Source organism: Jaculus jaculus, chromosome 1 (assembly GCF_020740685.1).
Source record: "Jaculus jaculus isolate mJacJac1 chromosome 1, mJacJac1.mat.Y.cur, whole genome shotgun sequence".
NCBI classification, from domain to species: Eukaryota; Metazoa; Chordata; class Mammalia; order Rodentia; family Dipodidae; genus Jaculus; species Jaculus jaculus.
This window is the reverse complement of record NC_059102.1, coordinates 161,255,726-161,269,256: the sequence shown is the minus strand read 5'-3', so window position 1 is coordinate 161,269,256 and position 13,531 is coordinate 161,255,726. Positions and strand designations below refer to the sequence as shown.

The window sequence follows — 13,531 nt, the reverse complement described above, 5'->3', positions numbered from 1 at the left end:
AGCGTAGAGAGGGAGGAGAGAATGGGCACACCAGAGCCTCTAACCACTGCAAACTAGCTCAGGCTGACCTGGAATTCACTGTGTTGTCTCAGGGTGGCCTCGAATTCATGGCAATCCTCCTAACTCTGCCTCCTGAGTGCTGAGATTAAAGGCGTATGCCACCACGCCTGGCCTATTTTTTTTTTTAATTTAAACATTTTTATTTATTTGAAAGAGGAAGGGAGTGGGTGCACCAGGGTCTTGTACTGCTGCAAATGAACTTTATATGAACTTTATATGCATGTGTCACTGGAACTTGAACCCTGGCTGGCAGGCTTTATAAGCAAGTGCATGTAACTACAGAGCCATATCTTTAGCAACCCCCCTTTAATATATTTTATTTATTTGAGAGAGAGAGAACGAGCACAACAGGGCCTCCAGTCATTGTAAACATACTCCAGATGGATGCGCCCCCATGTGCATCTGGTTTACGTGGGTCCTGGAGAATCGAACTAGTATCCTTTAGCTTTGCAGGCAAACACCTTAACCGTTAAGCCACCTCTCCAGCCCCCTTCTTTGTGTGTGTGTGTTTGTTTTTGGAGGTGGGGTCTAGGCTGACCTGGAATTTGCTATTTAATCTCAGGGGGAGCCCTCTTAACTCACAGGGTCTTCCTATCTCTGCCTCTGGAATGCTGGGATTAAAGGCGAGCACCTCCACACTCAGCTCCCCAACTCTCTTTAGTTATGCTGTTTTTGTTTGTGTGTTTGTTTTTCTTTTTTCTTTTTTTTTTTTTTTTTTTGTTGGTTTTTCGAGGTTTTTCATTCTGGTCCTGGCTGACCTGGAATTCACTATGGAGTCTCAGAGTGGCCTTGAACTCACAGCGATCCTCCTACTTCTGCCTCCGGAGTGCTGGGATTAAAGGTGTGTGCCACCATGCCCGGCTTTACATTTTTTTAATACCTTTGTGGGGAAGAGGGCTTCAGTCCAGTGCCTTCAAACCTCCTGGATGCAAATCATTGTCCTACCTCTAGCCTCCCAAGTAGTGTGACACTTAATCCCAGGCTGTTTCATTTCCTAATATTTAGGTAAAATTCTGTTATATATAGTGTTATTGCTAGACTGGTCTGTGCCTTTTCAGTGTCTCAGAATTGGATATATTCTCTCCTGTTTGCTCATTTGAAGAGTTTTTATTTTCGATTCTAAAAGTTAGTTTTCCCCTCCTGGTATTAGAATTAACAAATCCTTAGACCTTTATGTATTGAATATGCTTTATTGCCCAAATGATCCCTTGGGCAAATGCCCAGCTAGTGCATTAAGACATGTATTGCTTAGTTGCCTATCTTAAATTTATTAGCTATAATGTTTTATTATTAATGATTTTTTTGAGGTAGTTACTCTGTTTTGTGGGTGTGGGGGGAGGGTAGGTAGGGCTTCACTCTAGCCCAGGCTGACCTGGAATTCACTGTGTCATCTCAGGGTGGGCTCGAACTCATGGCAGTCCTCCTACCTGTGCCTCTCGTGTATTGGGATCAAAGGTGCGCACTACCATGCCCTCCTGTTTTGTATTTTTTTGTTGTATATTTTTAATGCCTTAGAATCTAATTTTAACATTTCAGGTAAGTGTCTATTTATCACCTTCTTTAATGTTAGAAAATTCATCTTGATTTTAACCATTCACCTTTTTGAAGCATTTGTACGTTTGGGTGTATTGTCTGTTACATTGGAAAGGTTTCGCTGGATTTTGGATCCCTTTTTAGTTTGTTTACCTATAAAGTGGTAGACCTTGGTGGAATTGCTTATGTGAAGAGATTTAGAATTTAGTTTTAACTATTAAATTTCTGCTTTTATCTTGTTAGGGTTTTCATTTTCAAAACAAAAATTACAGTTTTTTGAATGAAAGACATTGTTAGTTGTATCTCAGTCACAGTTTTTTTTTTTTTTTTTTTTTTTTTGCGGGTGGGAGGGGTCTGGAGAAGACAGTTTCTACTGTATATCCCAGACTGGCCTCAAGCTTAGCCATCCTCCAGTCTCAGCTTTATGAGTGCTAGGATCACAGGCATGTAGCCATGCCCTCCTCCCATAGTCTTACTTGAAGGATAAAGTATTTTAAATCTGTTTACCTAAACAGTTTGAGTTACTAATGTTACTGGCTATTCTTCACTTTCTGCCTTTTATATCTTCCACAGTTTACATTTTTCTAAAAATTCAGACTTGTATGTATGAACAGCCAGCCCAGTTTTTTTTTTGTTTTTTTTTTTTTGTTGTTGTTGTTTTGCTTTGATCCTTTGACTAGAGAATGAGGAAGACCTTGTATCACCTTGTCTTGGGTTTCCCAACCTTCCCAATTCATCACTTTTCCAAAGATAAAGTTTGAAACTTCACTTCCATGCTCAGCTCTGGATCAGGTCCTGATCACTCTTACATGGTAGTAACTTTAGAATCTTACTCTCTTCTCTTTGGAAGGCAGCTGTGCTCACCACTATACACCAACTTACTCTGTTCTTGTTGATTTGAGGGTAGGAGGGCTGCAACACTGTCTTAATGAAATCACTTGATAAGGGAAATGGAAAGAATCAGATTTGTGGAGCATTCTTTTGGGTTCTTTTGGTGTTGGTACACAGTTGACAATGGATAAAATGAATTTGTAAGAATTTTCTTAAGCTGTCAGTAGGTGTTACAGTTATAACTTTTTTTTCCTTCTACTTGATCTTGGCCTGAAATCTGGTCATTATACTGAATTAATATATTGGGCTTTTGGGGGGGGGTCAATGTGTCACACATTAAAGAGTAGTTTAGGTAAAGCCATTGCAGTGATCAGTGGCTGGGGTATGGGCATGGACTGTGACTAAGTGATAGCAACCCTTCTTGCGTCTGTTTCTTCAAGGCAAACGAATGCACGTGCAGTTGTCCACCAGCCGGCTTAGGACTGCGCCCGGGATGGGAGACCAGAGCGGCTGCTATCGGTGCGGGAAAGAGGGGCACTGGTCCAAAGAGTGTCCAATAGATCGTTCGGGCCGCGTGACAGACTTGACCGAGCAGTATAATGAGCAGTATGGAGCAGTGCGTACACCTTACACCATGAGCTATGGGGATTCTTTGTATTACAACAACGCATACGGAGCGCTCGATGCCTACTACAAGCGCTGCCGTGCTGCCGGGTCCTATGAGGCAGTGGCAGCTGCAGCTGCCTCCGCGTATAACTACGCAGAGCAGACCCTGTCCCAGCTGCCACAAGTCCAGAACACAGCCATGGCCAATCACCTCACCTCCACCTCTCTCGATCCCTACGATAGACATCTGTTGCCGACTTCAGGAGCTGCTGCAGCAGCAGCTGCTGCTGCTAATGTAGCTTCCACTTCATATTACGGGCGGGATCGGAGCCCCCTGCGTCGCGCCACTGTCCCAGTCCCCACTGTTGGAGAGGGCTACGGTTACGGTTACGGGCATGAGAGTGAGTTGTCCCAAGCTTCAGCAGCTGCGCGGAATTCTCTGTACAACATGGCCCGGTATGAGCGGGAGCAGTATGTGGATCGGGCGCGGTACTCGGCCTTTTAAAGCTTGAGGTGAGAGTGGTGGGATGTTCCCTGTTCTAGTATTGACATCACTCCTGCAGCTTAAAGGGCTCCAAGTAGGCTGCCCTGCTTGCTTGCTTTTGCCAGGGTTAGAATGAGTTTATTATCAGCATGGCTATAATTTAGGGACAAGTCCTTAATGCTTAACATGGCTATTTTTTTTTCAGGACTCCTTGTAGCAGGAGTCATTCTGATTCATGGGAATCATCCTGATTTCTATATATGTCTGGATGAACAAAGAATGGTATGCTAGTGAATCTTGGGTCACACCTCTCATAATTGAACTGATCCCAGGACCTAAACATTGAGTCAGGTGCGCTTTTTTCTCAGAGCCTTCATTGAATTTCCTAGTTGTGCGACATTATGAGCCTTCAAGTTTCCTGTATTCATCATGCCATATGTTGAAAGGTCTAATAGGACCATTAAAGTTCATAACTTAACTGGTCGTCACCACTCAGGTCCCAATTCCTGTGAGAACCGATAAAATGGCATCATCTTAATCTTGAAGCTTATTTCTCAAATTACCAGGCTCCTCTTGATGTGTTTTCTAGAACTTACTTGATAGTAAGTTGAAGCAGAGATTAGTAGAAAACATGTCTCTTAAGGTTTAGTATAAATATACAGGTACACCTATTTATTTTACTTCTTAGTAGCAATGAAATCCAGAGTTGGGAGCTTTGCCATAAGCAAAATCACTCCATCTTCCTAATATTATTTATGAACATTTAATTTAATCAACAGGTCCACTTTGAGTTCTCTGGCTTTTTCCTCTACCATACATTTTAAATCTCATGATCCATTTGGCTCTTTTTTTTTTTTTCTTTTTTTTTTTAATTTGAGACAGGGTCTCATCTCACTCTGTAGCCCAGCTTGGCCTTGAACTCAAAGCATTCCTCCTTGCTTTAGTCTTCTGAGTACCAATATCATAGACATATGCCACCACACTGGGCTTCTAAAATGTTCTCTATTTGATGCTTCTTGCCAGCTTTGGGCTTAAAGACTAATTCTCAACACTCTTAATTTTGAGGAGCCTCATGTGTCCCAGACACTGCCATGGATCATTAATCCTGTAGTGACATCCTTTTTTCATCTTTCAATTATGACAGAGGGTACATGACTTGCCCAGGTTCATTGGATAGGATATGACTGATTGGATTCATTGCCTATGAAATCACTAATTGGACTAGAAAAGAAACATGAGTGACTTGGTTGATACAGTATAGTGCCCAGTAGGCAGAACTGGATATTGTAAGTCTATTTGTTCAGTTGATGCTACTTTTGTCTAGACCTTGAATGGTTTTTAACTTGAAGTATACTGTTGAATTTATATATATATATACAAACGCATACACACACACACACACACACACACACACACACACACACGAGAACTAAATGGATATTTTTTTTTGTTTTATTTTTTTCAAAGTAGGGTCTCACTCTAGCCCAGGCTGACCTAAAGTTCCCTGTGTAGTCTCAGGGTGGCCTTGAATTCATGGTGACCCTACCTCTGCGAGTAGTGCTTCTTAAATTGATTTTTTTTCTCTGATAATAGTTTGTGATAAGAAATTACCTTCTCTGGGGAATGCTAATGTTAACATCAAGAATAATGGAATTTCTGCCTGCTATCATGAAAGAAGGTTTGCTGTTTATTTTGTAGAAAGGCCTTTGTCTGGGACTGTTTTGCTCTGTGATCCTCTGGCCTTCTTAGCTCTTCATTTTTAAGAATTACAATGATATTGGGGAAGAGTACAAGTAAATATAAAGTGTTAAAGGTATCAGGCTTTGTAAAGATGTTCTTTGAAGTGGGAAAGCCTGTTGAGCTTTACTGTAAAGCCTGTACTGTGCTCTCTTTCAGGTGGGATGTGTGTGGGCTGAAATTCCGAACAGCGGTTGTGCATGAGAATACACCCTTCGTGGTACCCCATCTCCGTGGTACCCCATCTCCGGGACGTTCTCAGCTCTGTGCATTCAGTCCCTCAGGAACCATGGACCTTAATTTACCTTGCAAAGTTCAGACTTTATCTTTTTTTCCCCCTCTCCTACCCAATTTCCCCTTTAATACTTCTATAGCTTCCCAGTCGTGTCTGTCCTCCCAGGAGGCCTCGTTGTATGCAAAAACTGGTGGGGGCTCTCCTGCCTCCTCCCTGACTCCTGGCTCCTGTGGGTGTTGGATTTGGGGATGACCTTGGTGAGAGTCACTGCTCCCAGGTTATTTTTTGGCCCAAAGACTAGACCTATAGAGTTGGATCACTTTTTTCTTCCAAGTGAAATAAATGGTTTTTTTTCCAAATTAGGGTTATGTGTGCTTTGAGAAAGTTCTTGCTTGGGCTGTTTTCTGGGTTCTTTATTTGTACCCAGAAGAGAAGGGGAGGGTGTAAAGTTCAAGCTACTAGTCCCTGGGTAAATACCACTACAGGGTTTTTTAAAATTATAGATGGGACCTTGGTTACTTACAAATAGATAATACAGAAGAACTCATATATGCAGCCTTATTCCAATGAAGATTTCTCCTACTGGTCTACATTTGTTCTAAAGCCCAAAGTTCTAGTAGTTTACTACTACAGGTCTTTCCCTGTTAGAGAATTAATCATTGCATACACCTACAACTACCATTCTAACACTCAGTCAACATATCTACTTTAACTTCCAGGGAAGAGGTGAGGTGATGGGGGCTTTGGGGTCAGCTTTCACCTTTAGAAAAATGAAAGTAATGGCTTTTACCATTGAACATTTTACTATTTCCATAGGACAGTACCACCTTGTGATACCTTTCACCCTCTATTTATATAGCTCTGCCAAAATCCAGAGGATACTCAAGTTGTTCCACTAGCATCTCATAGTTTGTACTTAATGCCTTGAGATGAATGGCATGAAGAAGCCAGCAGTGAGCTTTTGATAACCTTATAAGTGCTGAGTGCATTGAGCCTCCATTCCCTCTTTATATTGTGTATGCCTTATTCCAGTTATAACATGAGGTCATGTGTCCTAATCATTTACTCAGCCAAGTTGAGTACCTACATTATACCTTTTAGGAAAGGGTTCCTGCAGATGACACAAAGGAAATGGTCTTGAGTGAATTCTCATTAAAAAAATTTTTGGTTTTTCAAGGTAGGGTCTGTCTCTAGCCCAGGCTGACCTGGAGTTCTCTATGGAGTCTCAGGGTGGCCTCGAACTCACGATGATCCTCCTGCCTCTACCTTCCGAGTGCTGGGATTAAAGGTGTGAGCTACCACACCCAGCAAAAAAATTTTTTTTAATATTAGATTTTTAATTTATTTGGGAGAGTGTGAGAGAATAGAAGCAGAGAGAGAGAGAGAATGGGCCTCTAGTTACTGCCGACAAACTCCAGATGCATGTGCCACCTTGTACATCTGGCTTACATGGATCCAGGGGAATCAAAGAGGTCCTTTGGCTTTGCAGGCAAATGCTTAAACTGCTAAGCCGTCTCTCCAGCCCTGAATTCTCATTTTTTTCCCCTGCTAACTACTGCTATTTCATTGGTTCATTCTAATTTGTAGACCACTAGGATTGGAACAGCTCTACATAAATAAGGGGAGATATTTTCTGTTAGGTGGGTGGCCCTGTGCTAGGTGCTTTTTAAGTGTTCTTATTTAATCCTCTCAGCTATTTTCCTTGTCTAGCTGAGTTGGTTCTCTTTGCCATTCCCACCACTTGGAAAGGATCATACCATATCTTGGTTCCTTTTTCTGTAATGACCAGACCAATTACTGATTTACACACTTACACTCTTGTCACAGCTTCCTGGTGGTATGATGGGTGTGGTGGACAAATTTCACAAGATAGAGAGTTAATAGTATTTAATGATTCAACAAATGCTTAGAGTGATACTTTTTCTTTTTTTTTTTTTTTCCCTGAGGTGGGGTCTCACCCTAGCCCAGGCTGACCTGGAATTCACTATGTAGTCTCAGGGTGGCCTCAGACTCCTACTTATGCCTCCCAAGTACTGGGTGGGATTAAAGGTGTGAGCCACCATACCAGCCCTAAAGTGATAACTTTTTAAAAATCTTATTTAGTAGAGAGAGGCAGATAGAATATGTGTGCCCTGCAAATGAACTTCAGAAGCATATGCATCTGGTTTTATGTGGGTCCTGGGGAATCAAGCCTGGGTCATTTGGCTTTGCAGGGCAAGCGCCTTAAATGCTAGATCATCTCTCCAGCCCCTAGAGTGATACTTTTTTTTTTAATTTTTCCTCTTTGAGTTGTAGGGTCTTACTTGAGGCTGACCTGGAAATCATTATATAGTCTTAGTGTGGCCTTGAACTCAAGGCGATCCTCCTACCTCTGCCTCCTGCGTGCTGGGATTAAAGGCATGTGTCACCACACCTGGCAAGAGTGATACTTGTGATGGTGAGCCAGGTGTTGTTCTGGGGACATTAGAACCTCCATTCTGGCTATGAGGTGGTAAATGCATCAAGTAGTGAATTCTGGCTAAAATGAGGATTTTAGGTGGTTTTTTTTTTTTTTTTTTGGCATGTCAGTAGACCTTGATGGCATCCCTTTTTCTGTTACCTAGGTTGTTCTCAAGCTCTGGATTAAAATAGTCTTCCTGCTTTGAGTTCCTGAATAGCAGGGATAAAGGGGTGCACACCTTCCTGATACGTTTTACATTATAAAACAAGGGCCATTAAATTTCGTATCTGATTCATTTTTGCTTTTCAAAATTTTTTGTTTTTATTTATTTACAAGTAGCAAAAGAGAAACAGATAAAATGGGCACACCAGGGCCTCCAGCTGCATGTGTCACTTTGTGTGTACTGGGGAATCAAACTCTGGTCATTAGGCTTTGCAGGAAAGTACCTTAACTGCTGAACCATCTCTCCAGCCCTGCTTTTGGTTTTTGTTTTTATTTTATTTTATTTGAGAGACTCCTGGGGAATCAAACCTGGGTTTTTTGGCTTTGCAGGCAAGCGTCTTAATGCTAAGCTATCTCTCTAGCCCTTCTTGCGTTTTTTGAGAATTTGGTCACTACAAATAGATAACCTGATTCGGTTTTAACTTTCCTCTCTCGGTTTCAAGGTAGCCAGGCTGTTCACTGTGTAGTCTCATCTTGGCCTTCAGCAATCCTACTTATGCCTCCCAAATGCTAGGATTAATGGTGTGTATCTCTCCTCCCCATTTTGAGGCAGGGACCTGCTATCCAGACCTAGAATGCCTTGGATTCCTTTCTGCCTCACCCTCTCATAGACATGGTTTTTTTTTTTTTTCTTTTCTTTTCTTTTTGGGGGCAGGGTCTCACTGTAGCACAGGCTGACCTGGAATTCACTATGTAGTCTCAGGCTGGTGTTGAACTCATGGTGACCCTCCTACCTCAGCCTCCTGAATACTAGGATTAAAGGCATGTACTACCCCTGTATTTTTTTTTTTTAAATTAAAAACAATTTGGGGGCTGGGAAGATGGCTTAGTAGTTAAAGTGCTTGCCTGCAAAGCCAAAGGAACAGGGTTCAATTTCCCAGAACCCATTTAAGAATGATGCACATGCACATACGTGGCTGGAATTTGTTTGCAGTGGCTAAGGGCCCTGGTGCACCCATTCTCTCAAATAAACAAAAATTTTAAAAGTGTAAATTTTTCAGGCTGGAGAGATGCTCAGCGATTAATGCATTTATCTGCAATGTCCAAGGACCTGGGTTCAGTTCTCCAGTGTCCATGTAAAACCAGATGTACAAAGGGGTATATGATATTGGGTTCATTTGCTGTGGCTAGAGGCCCTGGCACACCCATTCTCTGTACATATAATTGCCTTATCTCTGTGTCAAAATATTTTATTTGCAAGGGTGAGGAGAGAATGAATGGGACAACTGCCATGGCCTCCTGCCACTGCAAATGAACTCCAGATGCATTTGCCACTTTGTGCATTTGGCTTTGCATGGTTACTGGGGAATTGAAACCAGACCGGCAATCTTTGCATGCAAGTGCCTTTAACTGCTGAGCCATCCATCTTCCCAGCCCCTTTTTGTAAAACTTTTTTTTTTTTTTTTGAGGCAAACTCAACAGATTGGCCTTTTACTTTTTTTTTTTTTTTTTTGTTAATGGGAGAGAGTGAAGAAGAGAATAGGCATGCCAGGGCCTCTACCCACTGGTCGAAATGCAGATGTATGTGCCATCTTTTGCTATGGCGTCATCTTGTGTGTCTGGCTTATATGGGATCTGAAGAGTCAAACATGGGTCCTTAGGGTTTGCAGGTAAGTGCCTTGACTGCTAAACCATCTCTCCAGCGCCTAAAGTATTTCTTAAAAAAAAAAAAAAAAAAAAAAAAATTTTTTTTTTTTTTTTTCCCATGGTAGGGTCTCACTGTAGCTCAGGCTAACCTGGAATTCACTGTGTAATCTCAGAGTGGCCCCGAACTCATGGTGGTGCTCCTACCTCTGCCTGGGATTAAAGGTGTGCACCACAACACCTGCCTTCTAAAAAATATTTTTATTTGAGAGTGAGAATGGGTATGCCAGGGCTTCTTGTGGTGTAAATGAACTCGATATGCATGCAACACTTCGTGTATCTGACTTTACATGGGTACTGAGGAATTAAACCCCAGGCTGGCAGGCTTTGCAAGTAAGTGCCTTTAACTATGGAGCCATCTCCCCAGCCCAGTTTTTCTCTTTTGAAACAAACAAACAAAACCCTGTAGGGGTGGAGAGATGGTTTAATGGTTCAGGTGTATGCCTGCAAAGCCTAAGGACCCAGGTTTTATTCCCCAGGTTCCACTTAAGTCAGATGCATGTGGTGGCACGTGCATCTGGATTTTGTTTGCAGTAGCTAGAGGCACTAGTATGTCCATTCTCTCTCTCTCCCTCTCTCTCTAATAAATAATATCTTAAGAAAAAAACAGTTTTGCATTGGGTATTGTAGCTCATGTCTTTAATCCCACCATTCATTCAGGAGGCAGAGGTAGGACGACCACCATGAGTTGGAGGCCATCCTGAGACTACATAGTGAATCCAGGTCAGCCTGGGCTAGAGCGAGACCCTACCTCAAAAAAAACAAACAGGCTTTTCAAAAATTTTATTTTTATTTATTTACTTGACAGTGACAGACAAGACGGAGAAAGAGACAGAGACAGAATGGGCGCACTAGTGCCTCCAGCCACTTCAAACAAACTCCAGACGCGTGCGCCCCCTTGTGCATCTGGCTAACTTGAGCCCTGGGGAATCGACCCTCGAACCGGGGTCCTTAGGCTTCATAGGCAAGCGCTTAACCGCAAAGCCATCTCTCCAGCACTTTTTTTTTTAAACTGTGATTGCATGTGTGTTTACTCCTTTAATTCCAGCAGCACTCAGCACTCAAGGCTGAGGTGGGAGGACAAAAAAAAAAAAAAAATCATTGACTTGCTGGGAAGGAAACAGTGGAGAGCAATAAGAAATTACTGAATTAAAAATTAAGCTCGAACCCTAACCCCCCCCCCAAAAAAAATAAACTCATTGTGGTGGCGTATGTCTTTAATCCCAGCTTTTGGGAGGCAGAGGTAGGAGGATCACTGTGAGTTTGAGGCCATCCTGAGACTACATAGTGAATTCCACATAAGCCTGGGGTAGAGACCCTACTTCGAAAAACAACAAAAGAAGGCAGAGGGCTGGAGAGATGGCTTAGCGGTTAAGCGCTTGCCTGTGAAGCCTAAGGACCCCAGTTCGAGGCTTGGTTCCCCAGGTCCCACGTTAGCCAGATGCACAAGGGGGCGCATGCGTCTGGAGTTCATTTGCAGAGGCTGGAAGCCCTGGCATGCCCATTCTCTCTCCCTCTGTCTGTCTGTCTCTCTGTGTCTGTCACTCTCTAATTAATTAATTAATTAAAAAAAAAAAGGCAGAGCCAGGTGTTGTGTCATGCACCTTTAATCCCAGCACTTGGGAGGCAGAGTTAGGGCGATCTCTGTGAGTTTGAGGCCATCCTGAGACCAAATAGTGAATTCCAGGTCTACCTGGGCTAGAGTGAAACTCTACTGGGGGGTGGGGGGAGTGTCAGGCACCTGCCTTTAATTCCAGCCCAAGGTCCAAAGGCAGAGGTAGGAGTTCAAGGCCACCCTGAGATTACATAATGAATTTCCAAGTCAGCCTGTGCCATAGTGAGACCCTAACTCAAAAAACAAACAGGTCCTGTTGCAGCCATTCTCTCTCTCTGTCTTAAATAAATTAATAAAAATTAGATTTTTTTTTTTTTAAATAAAAGAAGGGCTGGAGGGATGGTTTAGTGGTTAAGGCGTTTGCCTGCAAAGCCAAAGGACCCAGCTTTGATTCCCCAGGACCCACATCAGCCAGATGTGTGCAAGGGACGCACATGTAAATAAGTGAAATTTAAAAAACAAAAAAAGCTAGGGATAGGATATAAACCAGTTGGTTGAGTATGTTTCTTAAGTGCACTGAAGCCCTAGGTCTGATTCTCCAGTAGGGTGTGGTGGCACATTGCTATAATCCCAGCACTAAAGAGGTGGAGGGAAGTACAATTTGCTAGGTGCTTGCATTTAAATTTAATTTTAAAAAAACAACACTGCTGGGGCGTGGTGGTTCACACCCTTAATCCCAGTACTTGGGGGGGCAGAGGTTGGATCACCATTAGTTGAGGTCTCCCTGAGAGACTACATAGTGAATAACCAGGTCAGCCTGGACTAGAGTGAGACCCTACCTGGGAAAACAAACACTGATTTTCCTTTGCATTCCACCATTCATTTTGTTTAGTAATATGATTAGCACCTACTTGTGAACTGGCTTTGCACTATGTGGCAGATACACAGATGAACAGGAAATGTGTCTTACTCTTATTTTACCTCCTATAGCTGGAGCTGTATAATTGGTAGTGTATCTTTGAAAGTCAAGTAGAGATTAGATATGAGAGTCCATACTATTAATGCTCATGTGACCCAGCCTGATTTTGAGTGGACTAAAGGTCCTTATAAGGTTGATCAGAGGAGTTCTGAAGTAATGGCAGGCACATCTTTGTGTTGTGTGCTGAGGATGGAACCTGGGGCCTCATGAAGGCTAGTCATGTGCTCTACTGTTGAGCTACATCTGCTGTCAGACATTTAGACTAAGTTTATCATGCCGCCTCAGGTCCATTGTTGACTTGGGTAAGTGCTAAATTAAGGATTTACCTCCTTAATCTTATATCAATGTTAAGGTACAATCTAGGGGATAGAGTAGTGAGACATGGAGATCATTTGCACTGTGGGTAGGTATTAAGTGATACTCGGATTGCTGGAGGCCATTTCCTCAGAGCTATTAATGCATGAAGTCATACTGAGGCAAAGAGATGGATTTGCCAGAATGATAGTGACTTTCCTGCAATGTGCTTTGTAGAACAATAGTCTAGGTTGAAGCAGGAGAAAGAGTTCCAGATGTCTCAAACAAATGTATTTGAACATTTGGGGAATTTAGGTTTTGTTTTGAGAACTCAGCTGAATGGGCAAGTACAGAGGAGAAATGAAAAGAAACATAGTAAAGTTCTATATTTGTATACTGTAATTTCAACACTTAGGAAGATGAATTAGGTAGATTGTGAGGAATTCAAGACCCACTGGGTTGTGCAGTGAGTTTCAGTCCAGCTTGGGTTAGAGTGAGAGCCTGTCTATGAACAAACCTGGCAACTGGGTAGATGACTTACAGATTAAAAATACTTTTTTAGGGCTGGAGAGATGGCTTAGCGGTTAAGCACTCGCCTGTGAAGCCTAAGGACCCCGGTTCGAGGTTCGGTTCCCCAGGTCCCACGTTAGCCAGATGCACAAGGGGGCGCACGCGTCTGGAGTTTGTTTGCAGAGGCTGGAAGCCCTGGCGCGCCCATTCTCTCTCTCTCCCTCTATCTGTCTTTCTCTCTGTGTCTGTCACTCTCAAATAAATAAATAAATAAAAATATTTTAAAAAATACTTTTTTACAGTCTGTCGACCTGGGTTCAGTTCCCGTCACCCACATAAAACCCAACAGGCATTAATTTCCAGTGGCAAGAGACCCTGGTGTGCTCAAATAAAGTAAAATG

At 42.6% G+C, this 13,531-nt stretch overlaps 1 protein-coding gene across 2 annotated transcripts in view; it reads left to right on the top strand.

The window, feature by feature from the left end:
- Positions 1–5,848, top strand: part of LOC105943596 (RNA-binding protein 14) — a 32,334-nt gene extending 26,486 nt beyond the window's left edge. The window contains exons 3-4 of one of the 2 annotated variants that reach the window (XM_004656729.3): positions 2,865–3,543; positions 5,411–5,848. In XM_004656729.3, the coding sequence (XP_004656786.1) occupies positions 2,865–3,535 (671 nt within the window). In that variant the 3' untranslated portion in view covers positions 3,536–3,543; positions 5,411–5,848. The remainder of the gene's footprint in view (positions 1–2,864; positions 3,544–5,410) is intronic. The other variant, XM_004656732.2, reaches the window with a different exon arrangement.
- Positions 5,849–13,531: the final 7,683 nt, after the last annotated feature.